At 38.6% G+C, this 20048-nt stretch overlaps 1 protein-coding gene across 3 annotated transcripts in view; it reads right to left on the bottom strand.

The window, feature by feature from the left end:
• Window positions 1-9904, bottom strand: part of LOC148867607 (phospholipase D zeta 1-like) — a 45995-nt gene extending 36091 nt beyond the window's left edge. For 2 of the 3 annotated variants that reach the window (XR_016109860.1, XM_088977909.1), the window contains exons 1-4: window positions 9321-9904; window positions 7391-7492; window positions 2257-2369; window positions 2010-2151 (exon numbers count right to left, since the gene is read on the bottom strand). Coding sequence is in view for 2 of the 3 variants with exons in the window: in XM_088977909.1 (XP_088834035.1) it covers window positions 2010-2151; window positions 2257-2369; window positions 7391-7492; window positions 9321-9545 (582 nt within the window). In the remaining variant the exon portion in view is untranslated. The remainder of the gene's footprint in view (window positions 1-2009; window positions 2152-2256; window positions 2370-7390; window positions 7493-9320) is intronic. The other variant, XM_088977910.1, reaches the window with a different exon arrangement.
• Window positions 9905-20048: the final 10144 nt, after the last annotated feature.

Genomic DNA, 20048 nt, shown 5'->3' with positions numbered 1-20048 from the left:
GGTGATCCCGGGTAGTACCAGCAACCTGAGTATCTTGGGTTGCCACATGTGCTGCATTGTGTTATGTTCATCTTCTTCTGACCTTGCCCTTTACCATGTTCTTGGTTCTTCACTGCCCACTTGGGTTTCCCGTGAATGTCCCAACATGTGTCACGTGTATGCCATGAGCGCCGACAGTGAGTACAAAACAACTTGTTTTTATCATCAGCCTTCTTGGTGTCACTTTTCTTCCCCATGTTATTATTACTCATCGCAGCCAAAGAAATTTGTGGCTCCCCCTCAACTGTAACCATCACACTCCGCCTACTTTCTTCCGATTGAACAAGAGAGTATACCTCGTGAACCGACGGCAACTCTTTGCTTCCTAGGATCTGAACTCTCAAAGGTTCATAGGCAGGGTTCAGTCCCAACAAGAAGGCAAACACACGCTACTAAGAAACCAGCTTCCTGTAGGCCTTAGCATCATCATCATGTTTCCACTCTATAGCCTGATAATGATCCAATTCTTTCCATATGGAAGTAAGGGCTGAATAATAGGAAGACAAACTACGATTTCCCTGTTTACAGGTTGAGGATTCAGCTTACAACTGGTAAACCTTGACATAATGCCTTTGCTCAGAATAGGTAGTTTTGGCCTGTTCCCATACCTCACTAGCGGTGTTTGTCCACATAAAGTTCTTCACATCGGGTTCCATGGCTGCAAGGAGCCAAGACATCACCATATTGTTTTCTTGATCCCACCTATCATGTACAGCTGTCTCACTCTTGGGTTCTTTCACCCTTCCATTTATGTAACCAGCTTTTCCCCTTGCCGTTATATAAAGTTTTACACTTTTAGCCCACTCCATGTAGTTTAGACCATTTAAAGGGGTAATGGGCATGGGAAACATCATGTTTTCACCTCCCATACCAGTTGTGTTGCGGGTCGGTGTAACCCCCGATGAAGTTGAATCATAGTTTGCCATAGAGTACTGCTGAAATCAGTCCAAAACCCACACAACTACACAACAGCCACAAACAGAATATCAACCCTCAAGAAATTTACTTCTAGGATGTGGAAAAGAAAACAAAAAACTGTTGAAATCAACTTTGTGATGGTTCAGTCATTAAACCAGCCCGGTAATCAGTCCAACACCAGCTAAAGCAGACGTTAGAATAGTATGCTATCAGTCTGACTACAGCCCATACAGTCTAACAATCCAGCATCCAAAAGAATGTATAGAACCAAGGAATAAGGCCTTCACACCATTGGCCAAAAACAAAAAAACAAGAACACATACCCTGTCCAGCACCTATACGAAGGTGCCAACCAGAAATTGACTTCATAGCATCGAACAGAGAAGAAAGGGAGTCTCTATTTGCATCACCCTTCTTCGACTAGGGTTTCCTTGATATTACAACCAAGGAAGAACCCAAAGGAGGAGTCGCAAGTAGTCTGCTAGGGTTTCTTTGTCTTCCACGTCTAAGAAATCAAAGAAGGAAAAGAGGACGAAGCAGGTTCAAATAGGAGAGACCGAAATTCTTTTATAACCCAACCTTGCTCTGATACCATGTAATCATTCATGGAGAGAGAGAGACGAGAGAGAGAAAGAGAAGAAGATGAAGATATGATTGAGAGAAAAAGAAAACCTTCTTCTGGCTACCACCAATTCATTATTTATATTAACTTAATATAAAAAGAATGAAAATTACAAGTATGCCCCTGGTGGCACTCCCTAGAAACAAACTAATAAGAAAGAAAGAAAATAACTAACTGACAACATCTTAAGAGGACAACCCACTAACAGCAACTGTAAAATAACAATTAAATAATCCTCACAACAAGATATATAGCACAAAAAAATATATATGTATTTGAATGAACCCCAAAATCCACTTCAATCCTGATACAAAACCAAAATGAGCACATTAATAAATATTCAGATGAATTTGAACCTTAGCTTATGACCTAAAGACTCAAAAGACAATCTTGCTAGTTCTAACTTCAAGCTGAAAGATCTCACACATACCTCTCGAGAGTTAGCAATATCCATGTTCCCCAGAAAATGATTCAAATACCCTTGCATTGCCACCTTTGCTCTGTCTGAAATAGAATGTTGCCTTCCCAGTGCTGGGCGAATGATCGGTAGAGCTGCACTGGATGGCACATCTCTGTAGAAGAAACAAACATGTAAGAACCCTAAGAATTCCCACAAAAGAGGGTATATTTGATGCTTATCACCCAACCAAACAAGTCACAAAGTGTGTTGGCATAACCTATTTTTAGCACTTTCATCATGATAAGGAGCAGCATCATCGTCTGCTTCATCATCATCTTGAACAACTGTTGTACTATCTCCTATGCCGAGATTTTGGAGCCATTCTTTAACCTTTCATGTCAAGATTGAAAGAAAATAAATCAAAACTAATCTTCTCTAAATACATAGTAAACTCCCTGACACCAATTCTTGTTCTATAAAGATAAACACCATACTAATCAGTTATATAAGAAAGCATGTGTAAAAAAATATAATATTTAAAAGAAAACATTAGGTGATTGGCATCTTATTTTTTACTCATAAAAGTGAACTTTTTATTGATTATACAAAACGAATGATATGTACAATAAGGATGTCACAAGAGCCGCCAACCCCTTGTATTAGGCCTAACCTTTGCTAGCCCCCCCTACTTTGTTTCTACAATTTCCCATCTTGGGGAAGCAAATCCCAGTCTTACCTTCCTAATGCATCCACCACACTATTACAAGACCATGGAACCCATCTATAGCTTCTCAGACTTGCAGCCAGCTGTGCAATCCCTCTATGTGTCTATACTTCCAAGATCGCATACTGTTCCTTTTTAACCAACCCATGATAGCATGAGAATCCCCTTTTACTACAAACTGTAAGGATTTATCCAGTCACAATACCTTGCAAAACAGCCATTAACTCAGCCCTAGAAGAATCCCCAACCCTAATTTTATAGCCTTGATCCCAAAGAAGGTGCCGGCAATTCAGCCTAAGGACTTTAGACCTACTAGTTTGATTGGGAGCTTGTATAAGATCATCTCTAAAGTTCTTACCCTAAGAATCAAGAAAGTCCTAGCCTCCTTAGTCTCACCGAACCAAGGGGCCTTTGTGAAAGTGAGACAAATTATCAATCAGTTCTTAATAGCCAATGAATGTGTGGATTAAAAAAAGAGAAGAAGAAAAGAAAAGGAGAGAAGGGTTTGATCTGTAAGCTTGACCTAGAAAAGGCTTACGAGTTGGTGGATTGGGAGTTTTTACTAGAAGTGTTGAGGAACACAGAGGTTTTGGAGAGAGGTGGTGTAATTGGATAAAGGGTTGTATCACCTCTTGTCATTTTTCAGTCTTAGTAAATGGAGTAGCTAGGGACCTTCTTTCCTGCTAAGAGGGGCCTTAGACAAAGAGACCCATTGTCACCTTTCCTCTTCACCTTAGTAGTGGATGTCTTAAGTGTCTTGATTTCCAGAGCTGATTCAAGGAATCTAATCAAAGGTTTGAGAGTTGGGAGGCAACAAGTGGTAGTCACTCACCTATAATTTGCGGATGATATCATTCTTTTTTGTGAAGGGGAACTAGAGGATATGGATGGCTTGAGATCAGTAGTGACACACTTTGAGGAGTCTCCCATCTAAAAGTCAATTGGAATAAGAGTTGTGTAGCAGGAGTAAATATACAAGAAGACAAGGTGCAATTGTTGGCTAGGTCTTTGGGATGTGAGGTTGGTAATTGGCCTTTGGTGTATTTAGGTCTGCCCCTGGGGAGAAATCCTAGAACTGAAAGCTTTTGGTACCCAATTTTGGAAAGATTCACTAAGAAGCTAGCAGTGTGGAATAGAAATTATATCTCATTAGGGGTTAGAATCACTTTAATCAAGTCTACTTTGACCAACCTTCTAGTGTATTTTTTGTCTACATTCAAGTTACCTGTCAAAGTTGCCAATAAGATTGAGAAGTAGTTTCTAGGAAAAAGGATTTTGGGGGTCTAGGCAATGGCAATATTAGATTAAGAAATGTAGCATTGTTAGGAAAGTGGTTGTGGAGGTTTCCCCTAGAGCAGGACAGTTTGTGGCACTTGGTGGTCGAAAGTACTCACGGGATGGCAACTAATGGATAGGATGCTGGTGTCGACCCTAGGGCTACTCATTTCTCCCCTTGGAAAGCCATTGCTTGAGCCTTGCCTTTCTTTCAGCCTTTCATCAGACTTTATTTGTGTTCAAGTAATAAAATTCTCTTTTGGAAGGATCTTTGGTTTGGGAACACCCCCCTTAAGGACAAATTCCCGGTAATGTATTCTCTTTCCCTAAATAAATCCAAAGCCATTTCCTCAATCCATGTATTTGAGGGGAACTGCAACTTAGGTTTGAGAAGAGGGTTGAAGGATTCAGAATTTACTTGTGCAAATTAACTGTTCATCGTGTTGAGTTTAATTTTCCTAGATCATTTTTTCCCAGACAATAGAATTTGGACATCTTCAGGGCTCTTCTCTTGCTCTTTTTTCAATGCCCTAATTCAGCCTTCTATTGTACAAGTCTCCTTTCCTACTAAAGAAGTGTGTTATTCTCCTGTTCCACCAAAGGCTAGGGCTTTTTGTTGGGAAGTGGATATCCAAAAGATCAACACTATGGATGTACTTCAAAGAAAAAGGCCAGATTGATGCCTTTCCCCACATATTTGTTACCTTTGCTTAAGAAATGGTGAGATGGCAATTCGTCTTTTGGTTTCTTGTCCTTTTGCTTCTTATTTATGGGATTGGTTCTCTTCTCTTTTTGGTTGCAGGTGGAATCCCCCTTCGTGTGTGTTAAACATTTTTCATTCTAGCTTCTTCCGGCAACCAAAGAAAAGAGGCAGGGTAATGTGGAGAATAATAAGAGTAGCTATCCTTTGGTTGATTTGAGAAGAGAGAAACAATAGGATTTCCCAAGGGCAAGAAAAATCCAAGGAAGCATTTGTCGAGGTCATTACCATCAAGATTCTGCATTGGTTGAAGGTGCAGCAACTTTTCAAGGACTTCTCCACAGCTGAGTTAGTTAGAAATTGGAGTTCTATAGTTGTATCCTCTCACTATTGCCCTGTAGTTCAAGAGGTTTGGTCACCACTCTCTCAGTTCAAGGTGAAATTAAACTTTGATGGAAGCTCCTTAGGTAATCTAGGCCCATCGGGAGTTGGGGTGCCTTCAGAAATGACGAAGGAAGAGTTTTGGCCCTTTACTCGGGCCTGATTGGGGTGGGAGATTCTTTGAGGGCAGAAGTCATGGCCTCCAAGGATTGAAATTGGCGACACAATGGGGAATGCAGCACTTAGAAGTGGAAGGAGACTCCAAGCTGGTAATAAGGTGGATGCAATCTAGAAACTTGGGAGTATGGTCATTTAGACAGCCTCTAAGAGAAATTATTAGCTTAGCAAGGGAACTTGGGGTGCAATTTAATTGGGTAAGAAGGTCAGCAAATGGAATGGCTGACACTTTAGCTAAGCAAGGAATTATTAGGGAGGCTTTGTTTTGGGCTTGTTTGTAAGGCTTTTGTTCTGATTTTTCCACCCACCTTGTGGGTGGTGATAACTCTACTCTTTATTTAATATCATCAATTAAAGTTACCATATCATATCAAAAAAAAAAAGAGCCAAAAGAGACCATAAAGGCCTAGGAATGCTTCTTGCCTAGATGCTAACCTCCACTTCCCAGTTTCTTAAGATGCCACCAGTAGAGAATGAAGAGAAAGCATACATGGATTTAGCCCAATAAGCCACAATCTTGTGGCAATGAACACAGGCCCTTTTTACAAAGTGTTTTTGTACACTATGAACACAGGGCAGCCTAATTAGCAACAGAAAAGTCAAATAGATTGGAGTAGCTGAACTCCCTGCAAAACAACCTATGAATGGAGAGCTAACCCCTAAGATAAATCAAAAGAAAATTTGATCACAGCCTCTACAGGGTTTTTTTCATCTCAAACACTCTAGAATCCGTCCCTATCCAGATTGCCAAAGAATGCCAAGGAAACAGTGGACCGTAGTAGTTTGCCTTTCTTGTTCATGCACTTGGTATGCCATTCCAGAAAAAGGGAAGAAACAGAACCTGGCTGGCACCAATGAAGCTGTAATACTTGCTGGAAATGCTGCCAGATTTTACTTGAAAATTTGCATTGAAGAAAGAGATGGTTGGAATTCTCAGGATCCTGCTCACATAGAGGGCATAGAGTATTGTCAAGTTCAATGCCCCTTCTTAACAAATTTTCCTTCATCAGGCGTTTGTTCAGCACCACCACCCCCAAGCAAAAAACTTGACCTTGAAGGTGACACAGTCCCACATAATGCCTTACTAGGAAAAGGGTCCCTGTCTCAACCAATTAGTCCTTGGTAGAAGGATCTGATAGAGAAGATACCTGACAGCTTTCGTTTCCAAATCCCATAATCCTGGATCTGGGGTTACAAATCTGCTACCTGATTCATCTCTAAATCCTAGATTTTCTTCTTCCCAAACATTCCAAAGAAACACAGCCCCAGTGTATCTCTAAAATATTTTGCCTCTTTTCTTGGGAAGTGATGGGCAACTTGATTAGATTGTTGATGGGAAGAGAGAAAGAAAAAAAAAGGTAGAAGGAGAGGGGTTTCAAAGTTTGTTGCATTTGTATTTCATTGTTTAAGTAATTGATGTAATTCCTTGGTCAAATTCTGATTTTGTATTCTTTTGTTTAAAGAATGAAAGAAATCCCAATTGGAGTGGTGACTCCCTTAGAGCTGAGATCCTTGCAGTTATGGAAGGAGTCCGAAAAGCTAAGGAGTTGAACATCAAGAAACTCATAATTGAAGGGGATTCAGAGGTGGTGACAGGATGGCTGTCTAAAGATCAAAATGGGTTATGGAAGTATAACAATGAGAGGAGGAAATTCATGTGGCTGGTGCGGGAGATGGAAGTTAAGACATGTTGGGTTAAAAGATCGGCTAATTCCCTAGCTGACGGTTTAGCTAAACAAGGGGCAGAAAGGGATTCACTGTTTTGGGCCAAGATGTAACTTTAGTGTATTCTTTTCTCTTTTTCTTCTTTTTTCTTTCTTTTATGAGGCTCTTAGTGACTCTTGGAAGATAAGTGTGTTTATCTTCCTCCTGTAAATTTTCTACTGATGATTAATGAAAGTGTTATTGATAAAAAAAAAATGAAAGAAATCCCTTCCTCTCATCCAAAATAATAATAACAACAATGATGATTTAGTTGAGTATTTGCAAAATGTGAGTAAAAGAAATAAGACTTAGAAGTCAACAGAAAGTCGGAAATGAATATAGAAGATCCCAAACCTCTATATTAGAAACAAGGAAATGCTAGAAAAGTATGTCGTAAAAGAAGAATGATATTGATCAAAAAAAAGAATGATATTGAAAATTTTGACAAACCTGCTCCTGTTTCTCATGAATTTCCTCAATAAATGCACGTTTCTTCAATGCAAAGTGTAAGTAGATAACTTGAGAAGCTTTCTTGATTAGGGTCCATTTGAACTGGAGAACAGAAGCATGCAGTTAGTCTACCACAGTATTCAGGTAATCTTTTTCCTGCTGCCAGAAGAAAACAGCTAGATTGTGTTTGTATCAGGGGGGATACATAATTGGGTGTGCAAATTATAAGACCAATTCCATAAGTGTTCAGATGCATCTTTGGGTTAATTTTCATAGAGGAGAGGATGTAAAAGCTAGCATATTTTAAGCATACTCTGCATTTTTTACAGACGTGAAATTCCTGAGGGAACTAGTCATTTGAATTTCACAATTGAGGTGGCAGTGGAATTCAATTTCAATTCTACTCCTGCAATCCAAACACAGCTTTATGGATTTGACAAAAAAGAGAAATGACACCTTTCAGACAAACCCATGTTACAGAAGATAAAAAATAAGTGATGCAAACTATCTTTGGTATGTAAATTTATTGAAACTTGCATCAAGGATAACAACAGGAAATTCCATGAAACAGACACAGATGTGTTACTGTTTACTCCACAAGCAGTTTTCACATTCAACAGGAACTGTCATTTAATTCCATGGCTTGCAGAAGCACTTTATTTGGTTAATCAGAACTTCAAGTGAGTATGTTTCATAATGAATGTAATCTCATGTAGAAAGGAATAAGAATCAACAATCCAAAGCAAATCTTGTCCACTGTACTCCCTTTCCAGCTACTTTCTTTTATCTGAAGCTGCTTATTTATCTGAGAGTCAACATAGAGTGTTGTTCTCCATAACACGCTTGATAAAAAGGACAAGAGGGTTTGCATGTTGTACAGCATGTTACAGCTCTCACATCTCATCTAAGAAATGCCTAAGAAAGCCAGGATTTTCTATATCAAATATAATTAACCACATTGATTCCAAACTTTTTTACAGCGTGGCAATTCTTTCCTGTAATAATAATGTTACCTATAGCAGGACCTTTAACAAAAGAAGAATGGTTGCCAGCAGTCCAGGAACAGTTAAAGCAATTAAGAAATAACCATAGTCCCTCAGTGATTTAATGCTTTATCTTATAGTAGTAGCACACTCTGACTGATGATAAATCCCAAGTAAATGCAATTTTACAGTTTTCTTAAAGCACCACCCATCAAAATTGGTAAGCCAGCTATAGTGAAAGTTGTTTTATCAACTACACTAGATGTTCCAGCTACACAATGCTTTCTATATCCCCTCTAACATTTGGTTCTACTACATTTATAACAACTGACTAGTGCACGCTCAACTATACATGTGAAGATATTAAATTGAAATATGTTTTCAGTAACATGCCAATAATAACTAAAACAACTAAATTGAAAGGATCTAAACAACTTATATTCGGCCGATTTCATGGCAATTGACAATCGGCAGGGTGCTAAACTTATACAGAATGAACTGCATTTTCTGCATCAGCACAATACAAACCTCACGGGGAATGAACTACTGTTTCCATATCTAATTGGTATGACCCTTGTGTTATTAAGGTTTCATATAAGTAATGAAATTTTACATTATGAAGCACATCCAAAGTTTCTTTGTTTTTCGGAAAAAAAAATAATTAATCGTATATAAGTCGTATTCTTTACGATACAACTCTGCGTAATACCAAAAACAGGTGCTTCCGGGAAAAAAAATAAATTGAAACTTGTTGGGGCTGACTTTGCAAATGGCACAATGTATTTATTTCAAATCTAAAGGACTATGAACCTAAACCTTTAATGCCGGAACTACATCCCTACTTGTTCAATTTCCTATGAAAACAATAAATATCAAATTCTCAGCACAATTTAAAGTTAAAAATCAAATCAAGAACAGTAACTCATTGAAAATAAAACGGCTCGTGCCTGTTTATACTGGAATTCGATGGTATAGGACAGAAGCATGGGACTGATATCGGCGGCATCGGGCCGAGAGACGGAGATGATCGTCGCCTTGGGCAATTCTTCGAAAATCCATGTCGGTTCGGAGCCTAGCCGGAAGGAATGAGAGGAGGGTATCGTCGACGGCTCCGAGTGCATTTGAACGTAACGAGGGCCCCCTGTGGGCATGAACTGGTCCGATGCAGCCATCGAAGAGCAATAAAAACTCGCTCTCTGATCCGGAATATTCCACTATGATCCGGAGAGGATTAGCAGCAAACCTCTTTCGCATGTCCTTATCCAGCCGGTTTCCGGTCGTCGCTGTCTCTCGAGAAATCAGAGAGAGAAACGCTGAAACGGATTTTGTTCTCTGTTTTTCCTTTCAAAACTACAGAGAGAGAAGATTTTTTTTTTTTTTTCTGTGAGAGAGAAGACGATTAGATTAGCGTCTATAAGCTGTCGATAAGTTTCTCTTGCGCACTCATGCACACAGCTACAGGAAATTTAGGAATTTTAGGCTTTTTCTCCCCCCTTTAAACCTTTTATTATTTATTTTTATCTGAACAATGGCAAAATAACAGATGGTTTTGTCTGGTTAATTACCTCCTCTAGTCCTCTTGCTTGAAGAACACTTTTGCCAACTAATTTACGTGTCTACAAAGATTTTCGCTTCTGCGATGGGCCAGATGCCATGGGCTTTGTGATAGAAACCTTAGATAATGAGCCCAATAGTTCCTCGTTGGCGTTGATGCGTCCGACTGTCCGAGACCGACTCTCTCGATGCCTGTTTAGGAGGGCTGAATCACAAGGGCTTCTGGTCATATATTCAAAGTTCAAAATATATATACATATCGGTACCCTCCCAATACGCCCTTACAGTGCGTATTTTAGAGTTTTACGGTTTTACTTGATTCGGGGGGTAAATGGGCCTTAAACCGACTTCTTTAAATTAGTTTTAAAAAAAACTAAAAATAAAAAATAAAAACAAAACTCAATACAGTGGGCGTGTATCAATATTTTGAACCTCATGAAATGGATTTTCCGGTATAGTTCTAATAGTTTCTTCAAAATAGCTCAGTGAAAAAGTGAACGTAGCTCATCAATCAAGGCTGAAGACCTCCCAAACAGACTCTCAGTGCCCGTTTGGAAATTGGAAGGGCTGAAGCAGAATGACTTCTGGTTTTTCAATGTAAGCCTCACAAAAACAACCTATAAACCATATTTGGTGAAGAATCCAGAAAGGCTAGGTCGATTGTCATTCATCCATTTGAAGGGGACTTGATGGACTGAAAACAAAGTGGACTACACAGCCTATAAGAGGAACAGACCAGTATTCTTTACACATGGACCCGCCAGTATGCTTAGCCTGCTTCGACCTCTTTAAATAATATATTTATCCAGAGGGCTTCAAGGTAATTGAATCAGCTTAGCTGATTTTTCTAGTTCAATCCTCCCAAACGAGTCCTCACTTACAAAGTACTCTGCCTCGAATCCTAACTACCATTCTTAAATCTTAATGGGCCCCCAACATATTCCTAAATCTACCAGTGCAAACTGCAAAACGCAGGCGTGTTACGTGTACATAAAATCGATAGTCTTGATACTGAAATAATTATAGGGGTAAAACAAGATAGAATAATCGTTTAATTCTAATAATTTTAAAATGATAAGATTGCCCTGCTTTCTTTTATTTAATTACATTTGGAGTGGAAGAAAATTTGCAAAGTTACCCATCTAGTGCCACTATTTCAATACTTTATAAAATTTTGAGTTCCTCCACCACTCCCCAATCCCCATTTCTTCTTCTATGTTTCAGTTTTTGGAGGGAAAAATCAGATTGATATCCTTCATTTCATGGGTCTTCCTTCTTGTTTATTTTAGCTTCTTTCTGTGTCTCATTGTCCAAGCAAAAGCAGACAGCAGCTACCTCTTCCAAAGATTGATTCAAAAATATTAAAATAGATTGGTCGGACACAAGGTTTTTAAAATTGGACTGAACAAGGAACCATTTTGGGACTGGTTCCTGGATCGAATGGTCCAACCAACCAGTTCGAAACGATGGCCCATTCTGACTTTAAAAAAAAAAAAAGGCAAAAAAATAGTTGTTTAGATTGACGGTTCAACTGCCTATATCAGTGGTTTGTTGACTAAATCAATATTTTTTTACTAAAAAATGATTTTAGGGTGAAACGGAACCGAATACCTGATCGGTAATTGGGTTTTCTGGTCCAGCCATCCAGTCCATTCCGGTTTTGAAAACCATTGTTAGAAACCTATAGGCTCTTGGATGATGTCCACACTGTGGTTCAAGAAGCTGTCCCTCATTGAATTCTACTCTTTGGTGCATTGGAAGGCTGAGACAGCACGCCCAACTTAGAGTCCCCATTCGTGCACTAGTACTCCTCTGTTACATACTGCTTGTCTATCTTTGGATATTTGCTTGTTAGAGAATAAAACCCTGTTTAGGAATCTCATCTAATAACTTAAGTTTTTTAAGATGGTATAGAAATTATTTGACTAAGTGGTTTAGTGTTCATGGATGACAATTCACAGGAAAAGATGAATAAAAAAACAATTCTAGATAATTCTCTCTCTCTCCCTCTCCATATATATCTATATCAAGGTGTTGAAATTTCTCGCACTTTAGGGCGTGGGCCATAACATGCTAGAGAGATCCCATCAAATAGAGGGGTCTCACGGGCCCCTGTCAGCTAAAGGACACTGGAAACGAGATAGGTTAGAATTGCCTCTCAAGCCAAGCCTGCATTCGGAATCGGTAGAAAAGCCGTCAATCAAAGGTACAAAAAACTTTTCAATTATTAGTTTTTACATTTAATAAAACATATTTATTATCACATTCAATGATGAAATGCACCATAGATTTGTTTTAATAGAATAGTACTTCGTTGATAGTAAAAAAAGGATTTAATTAATCATAATTTAATAATCAACATAGCATTATACAGAAGAAGGGAAGGTAACCATCCCATATAATTTGGACAGACTTAGAAGATGACAATGATGCATGGTATTATTTCATTTTTATTTTTATTTTTTTTTTGTTTTTATTTGCGAGTGGGGCAGGTTCATTTATTTGATTGCTTTTAATAGGAGGAGAAACCATGAAGTCATGGATCTGTATCTCAGGTGGGATATCCTACAATAGAATCGTGCCTACCTACAGAATATCCTTTTATTTGTACTTGCAACAAGAATATGCTCAAGAGTTTGCAATGATTAATTTCAAGTAATAAGCCCCACGAAGTAATGTGTTTTGATAAATTGTATAACTAGATTAACCAGGTATACAAGGAAGTTAGCTGAAATTGTGTTTTGAGAAATAGGATTAGTTGAATGTTTTAATTGTTAAATCTATGAAAATATTTCACATCAATCATAAAATATATAGGGCCCATAATCACTCAACCTCTCAATATAAGTTTCATCTATTTTTATTGGTTCTACATCCTACTCCACAGCTAAAGCGTTCAGGTTCAGCTAATTCTAATTTCTAATTCGTGTCTTCGTTAGGTGACGATCACACTAAATCCATATAACCAATTCTGATTTTGAGTGCCACACAATGCCATACTTCATTACGGCTTAAAAGATTCTCAATGAGATATTGAGGTCAATATCATTGAAATTGAGAAGTAACGAACAACGGACAACAGAATAATTTCATAGAGAAATTAGTCATAGATAGACTAATAAATTTTCAATTGGAACCAATAACAATTACGTGGTTTGCGTTCTGACTCAAAACATCCCATTTAGCACTCATATCAGTGTGATCTGGACAAGATGGTTATTTCATCTCTTTCTAAGGAGGATATTTGTAAGTTTGTTTATGGCAATGTAACCAGGTGATGATTGATCTGGCCAAAGATGCCACATGGTTAATCACTCTGGAGCTTGTTTCCCATCTCAAGGATTCTACTCACTTCGTAGCTCTCCGCCTCGAGAGCCCCAGCATCTGACAGCGGTCAACCCCGCACAGTTCTTCACCATGCAGTAGAAAGTTGACCATATCCTTATCAAGATGGAGACACTGGGACAACCAGTGCACGCCCCCAAGCCACTCGCCCTACCACATAGGCGCGTACCACAGTTGATCCTCACACTGATAACTCCAAAAGGTGCCATGCATGTCGGCACGGGGCCCAATCCGATCACGAGTGTCCACAGCTATCTCAGAGGTCCAGCCCTCCAGCTCGGCCTCATACATGTGACGCCCACAGTAAATCACATCGCTCTAGCACAAGGATTCCGATACGAGAACGACTTGGCCAGCGTGTACAGTAGCCCCCAATATCGATAGTCGAATCCAACTTAGTCTGAGATCGGCAAGCAGCTCCGAAAGTAGAGAAGTCCATTAACATGGTGTTGATGGAAAGGGACGTCAAAATTAGGAACCTATGACAGCGATTAGCCAAGCTGGAACACAACCAAGCAGATCGCAGCACGACCCCTTCGACAGCCCGACCAACAGCAATGTTAGGGTTAGCAGCCCGCAAAAGAGCTTGTCTTCGTCCAAGAGATCGTCGACAAACTTACTGCAGTTGGATGGCGACCTCCTCAATTTAAGAAGTATGATGGGGCCTCGGACCCAAACAACCATATTGAAGGGTTCAAGGCGATAATGATGCTGCACAGCTCCTCTAAGGGCCTCGTGTGCAAGGCCTTCATCGCCATGCACTAGGAACATCTCTTATACTTGATGTTATCATTCATGCATGGGAAGATTTTTTCAATGCGCACTATGAAGTTGATGTAAGACATGGTCTATGAGGAGCAAATCTGAATTCGTAACAAAGAGACTAGAGAGGCGTTGCTAAGTGACTTCATTACAAGGAAAGGAATAGCCATTGAAATTAATTGCAGCTTGTTGGTGTTTATGCTGCAGTTTGGGTTGGGTTAGCCCAAACCCAGCCCGAAAAAAAAAGTCAGGTTTGGTTGAAGTTCAAGTTAGGGTTGAAAAGTATGAACTCAATTTAACTTTGGAGTGGATTATGGTTGATGCCTTAGCCAACCTAAACTCATCCCAATCTCAATCCAACCTAACCTAATAGCTTGGATTGGATTAGGGTTGAGGGTTTCACAGCTTGATTTGGGTTAGGATTGAGGGTTGAATCACCATATGGAATTCTGTGAAGCAACACCTAATCAAGCTAAAGATTGGTGCGTGTTCAAAGTTGTTGGAAGGAGATTCAAAATTTCAAGAATCTCTCTCCTCCCTCTCTTGTTTTTGTCTTTTCCTCTTCCCACTCTTGAGTGCATAGGAAAACTCATTGTCCCACATTGCTTGGGAAAATACTGGAAATAGAGTATATCTATAGCTTTGTTCTCTCTATGGGGAGGGACCCATAGGAGGAGAGCACTATATATATTACATGCATGTGAGAGGGGGTTGGGGTGCTTTTCACACGCACATGCCAAGCTGGACTAGGTCAGGGCATGGGTGCGTGCACGTGCGTGAGATGCATCGAATCGATTTTTTGTTTTAATCAAATTAAACGAATTAAAACATGTCTATTCAAAAATGTTGTCTTAACACACGGTATTTTCAACTCTATGTCTTCTCTGTATATCTAAGCATTAGTCTTTTGTGGTCCATAGAGGTCTGATAAGCGAGTGCACACCTACCAGTGGCCTATGGGCTATTTTATCTTGGCGATCGATTTGCAATCACTTGACTGTACCATAGGGGGCAAATGTGATTTTAAGGAGAGTGACCAAGTGGCATGACTCAACCCTCATTCTCTCTACAATTTCTTAGTTTCAAGATTCTACAACATCACACTCCTGCGAGTTCAGATTCGAAGAAGCGATTACAGATAAATTCCATTCTACCTTCTTTATCATTTTACAACAAAAGCTCATATGGACCAAAGAACATTGATGTGATGCACCCTCATAGCTTTGAGGGATAACATTAGTTAACACCACAACTCCTAGATGAAGTGGAGACACACAGAAAACATCGAACAAGGCCCCTCATACCACCATTAAGGTTGGCACCAACGAGTCCAACTTCAGTCAGGGCAAAGTCAGTTCCAATAGCCTTTACAACCTTACGTTGGGAATACCTCCATACTTATGTGATTTATTTCACGGGACACATTCCTAATGCAAGATTGCAAAGGACTACTCAAGTGATGCAAGCACTGACTTGCCCTGACAGAAGTCGAACTCGGCACAAACATTCATGAGCTTCTCACACAAAACATATGGGATATGGCGCACGCCCCTTAATCCTTGATTGCCTACTGCCTTGGAAGTTGGCATGTGTGTTGGATTTTAATCTCATAAGAGATTAAATCCAATGGGTTTGATTGGTCAATTACATGAGAAATTGCACCTGCACGCTTGGTTGAAAAATCAGTTTTTCTCTTACAAAAACCTAGTTTTGAACTTGTCCCACATTGGAAAATTATAAGTTTTGTTTTCAGTATTTCAATAGGAGCTGATTTACACTCCTTAGAATTAGTAGAGGAGAGTATGGGGATTCAATACCGCGCAACGCACGCGCGCGCGTGTGTGCGGCGCAATGAGGCACTTTAGAGGCGCACTTTGCACGCACCCGCGTGGCTCGCAATGGACGGCTCTGGTTTTGGTGTGTTGATGACCGTTGAACACCGTTGATGAGATCAACGGTCACGATTCGATCAGGTGTGATCAAGAGTCACAATTCAAAGTTAACAGTCACCAACTATTAACTACTTTTTAAATAGTCACAATGTTTGAAATTGTGACTGTTCAAGGTGCCTTCTCTAAACCAGCACCTATCTTTTTTTCGTACCTCTTCACAAATTATTTAAGGAGCATTAATCAGACTCCAAATCACACAATTTCGAAATTCACTCTCTCTCTCAGCCCGGTCTGCTACAGTCTCATATAAGGTTTCTTTGGAGACTTTTCATCTTTGCTGGTTGCAGATTCTCGCCTAAGGCTCTGTTGTATCCTGGGAATGAATTTGCCTGTAACCCAACAGCAAACTCAGTAAAACTGAGTAGGAGCAAATAACGTTCTAAAGACAGTGTCTTCAGACGTGCCTCAGAGCTTCTCTTCCAAAATTACAGTGACCCCATCTTCCCCTACAATGTGCATCACAATGGCGTATTCCCCCAACATGTATATAAGGTCACGTCACCTAAGGTGAAACTCCTTTTCACACTCACTGGCTCTTGAACCCTTTTTGTTTAAAAAACAAAACTCTTTGAACCCTTTTGCTTTTTTCTTATTTAAAGTTCTTCGACTCGTACAACTACAACCAGATTGCCCTAGTTGATTTCCATTTTTCTTCATGTCAGAATGGTTCTCCTTGGAAAATTACCTCGAGGCTTCTAATTTTTGTGTGCACAAGTCATCAAACTAGTCTAACTCAACAACAAATTTATCTACTACTTGCTCACCTCAATTCAAAGTTTCAAATAGTATAAACCTGTATGTATAAATGTATTGGATGAATTGACGAAGTTGTTAAGTTGATAGAAATTTTAAAATCTAAATTTGATTCTTCTAGGCTATGTTTGGTTTGAAGGAAAATATATAAAAAAAAAAAGGAAATGAATGATAAAAAAACCTTTACAAACCTTATATTGATTTTTTTGTCTTTTTCTTCCGTTTTCTACCTTTTCTTTCAAACCAAACATAACCTTAGGTTGTGTTTTATTTAAAAGAAAGGTGGGGATACCATAAAAATATGAAACAATCGGATCAGAATCAGAATTTTGGATTCTATGATAACCGTGGGTTTTAATATTTAGGACTTTTGTTGGAAAAGCAAAGCTTATCGATGATAAAACATGAGGGTTCATGATTTGATCCATAATCTATTGTCCGATAGACAGATGGTGTGGTTCAGCGGTCAACCATCTGGATGGAGGTGTTATGGACGCGTGACGTGGTCAACATTTTTCAGTTGGGCAGCCAGGCAGGATTAGGTATTTAGGTTTGACCCAAGCTGCCGTGCCGCCTTGACCAAGTAACGGGTGGAAAATGGTCAGACCTCGTTTCTTCTAGGTATTAAAAGACCAAAACCGAGTTCTGATCTGATAGTGGATTTTTCTTCTTCACTCGTAAAAATGGTGAATTAGTATCTGCTCTTCACATAGCACGTCTCACACCGATCTCACAGCCACATTCAACGGTAAAAACATACTGTGAAGTTTGTGTGAGATGTGAGTTCACATCGGCACCTCACAAGGGGATGCTCCACCTACAGCACATCCACACTTTGTCACTTTGTATTGAGAACATCTCCCAATAACAAGTATTAAAAATAGTGACAATATCTGCTCCTCACATATGGGCATTTTACACGCACATCCACTATGTATTGAGAACATCTCCCGTAAATAATGACTAATAAATACGGAAGATGTTCCCATATGGTAGGATGTGTGTGTGAAGTGCCAGTGAGGCACCAGGTGTGAGGAACAGATCCTGTCTCCTGAAAATGATGAGACATCACTGAAAGATATTCCCAATATAAGGTGGGGATGTACTATGAATCATTATGGGGTGCAGGCATGAACATTCTGTAAAGAGCAGATCCAGACTCCAAAATGGTATACAAGTCAGTCATTCTAAGGGTTGCGCTTCAAATACGCCTTCTTCGGGTCCTCTACTCCATTATTTCATTTTTTTAATTCACGTTGAGGGGATCATATTACATAAATTGACGGATGAGTTCAAACTTTTGATTCTTTTTTCTTTTGTTTTTATTCCTTTTGATCGGAATTCTGGAAGGATGATAAGGGAAGAAAGGGCGGAACTGCTCTTTTTGGCAACCTCTAGTTTATGCTTCAGGCTTCAGAAAGAATATTTCTGGTGAAAGTCTTTCTGGAGTTCCAATAATACCAAGTTACCAACTAAGGGTCTCGTTTGGCTACTTGTTTTCGGTCATGTAAGACAGCCTCTTCTCCATGAGTTGATATGGGAAGCAAACAGATCGGGTCGGATTTGAATTGAGGTATATTTAAATTTAATTCGATCTGAATATATAATCGGATCTCATAAATGATTATTTGAATTCAAATTGGTTAAGGATGTTAGATATTTGAATTTAATCGATCGAATTCAAATTCTGAACATTTTAATAAATTATTCAAAGAAAAAACATAACATTTTGATAAATTATTACAAAAAATGCAATATAAACATATTTATAAATAAATATGCTAATAAATATATTAATATATACATGCATTTTTATAAGTAAATATGCTTTATATATATATATATATATATATGTTGATTTGGATCGGACCTTTTCAGAATAAATAGTGTGATCCGAATTCGAATCGGATCCTATTATCTGATCCGATCCAAAAATCTGATAGAGAATGATCCAAATCCGACAAAAATGGGATTGGATTTGAATTTGGCATTGTAATAACCGAAAAACCCATAAATCGTTAAGCCTTATTTGGTAAAAAAACCAGAAAACCAGAAAAAGACTTCCATGAAAAAAGAAAAAAAAAATAAAAAAACCTATTTTCCATTGAAGCCTTCCTAGGTAACTTCTCAAAAGTGGTTCAGTCAATGCAACTCAATCACGAAGCCTTCCCAAACTGCTCTTAATTGTGGTTCAGTGATTTTCACCTCGGCAATAAAGGAAAAAAACAACCATATAATGCCACATGTTAAAACTTCTTTTTCTCTATTTGCCATTTGAAAACTTCAACCGTCTGCCCAACTTGGACTGGTATATGAAAAAAGCAAGAGGGCCTGATTAATATCTCTGTTAGTGATTTTTTTTTCCTTTACATTTTTGTAAGATCTGTAGTGAGTCTACTTACCCTTGATATTCAGCACATCTTCTCAGGCTTTAAACGTGCTCGGAACCAAACGTCATTTTAAACTCAAATTGTCTACTGATATTTGTCATATTTTTGTTTCTAATTAATTTTAAGTTATATACAAATATCCACATTACCAATGTTTTCAAAACCTCATCGTACGGTCGAACTGGAAAATTAAAAACTGATCATTTTACGCGCCCAAAATCGCTTTTTGGCCAAAAACCATTGATTTGTTCAATGAATCACTGATTCAGGCGGTCAAACTATCAACCCAAACAACAGTTTTGGTCATTTTTTGTTTTTTATTATTTTTTATTTTTTTGTCAAAACAGACTGTCCGTTCAGATCGGATGGTTGGACCATTCAACCTGAAAACCAGTCCCCAAAAAGGTTTCTTGTCCGATCCAGTTTTAAAAACCTTGCCCTGTACCATATTTATGTGGGATTTAGTACAGACTAACCTAGTAAGTAGGATTAAGTACTTGTTTGGGAGGGACTGGATCTAATAGGCTTAACATAAGTAAGCACGTTAAATGAGCACTTAATAAGTATTTACTTTTAATCTTTTTCAAGGGTGGGGTGATTAGGGGTGTTCATTATACGGTTCAAACTGTAAACTGAACCAAACCAAACTGAATTTGTGGTTTGGCTTGGTTTGGTTTGATAGTTTTCTAAATTACAGTTTACCGTTTCGGTTTGGTTTATTGGATTTCATAAATCAAACCAAACTGTAAACCGTAAACTGAAATCATATATATATATATATATATATATATATATATATATAATGTAAATGTATAAATATAATATGAATATATGATGTATAAATATTATATATAATATAATATATCTAAATTGAATGCATAAAATTATAAGTATATAATAAACTCTTTATCTTATAATA

The sequence above is a fragment of the Nelumbo lutea genome, chromosome 3, assembly GCF_056320005.1.
Source record: "Nelumbo lutea isolate HS-2025 chromosome 3, American lotus-T2T, whole genome shotgun sequence".
Lineage (NCBI taxonomy): Eukaryota > Viridiplantae > Streptophyta > Magnoliopsida > Proteales > Nelumbonaceae > Nelumbo > Nelumbo lutea.
The sequence above is the reverse complement of the archived record's forward strand: the minus strand, read 5'-3'. Positions and strand labels throughout refer to the sequence as shown.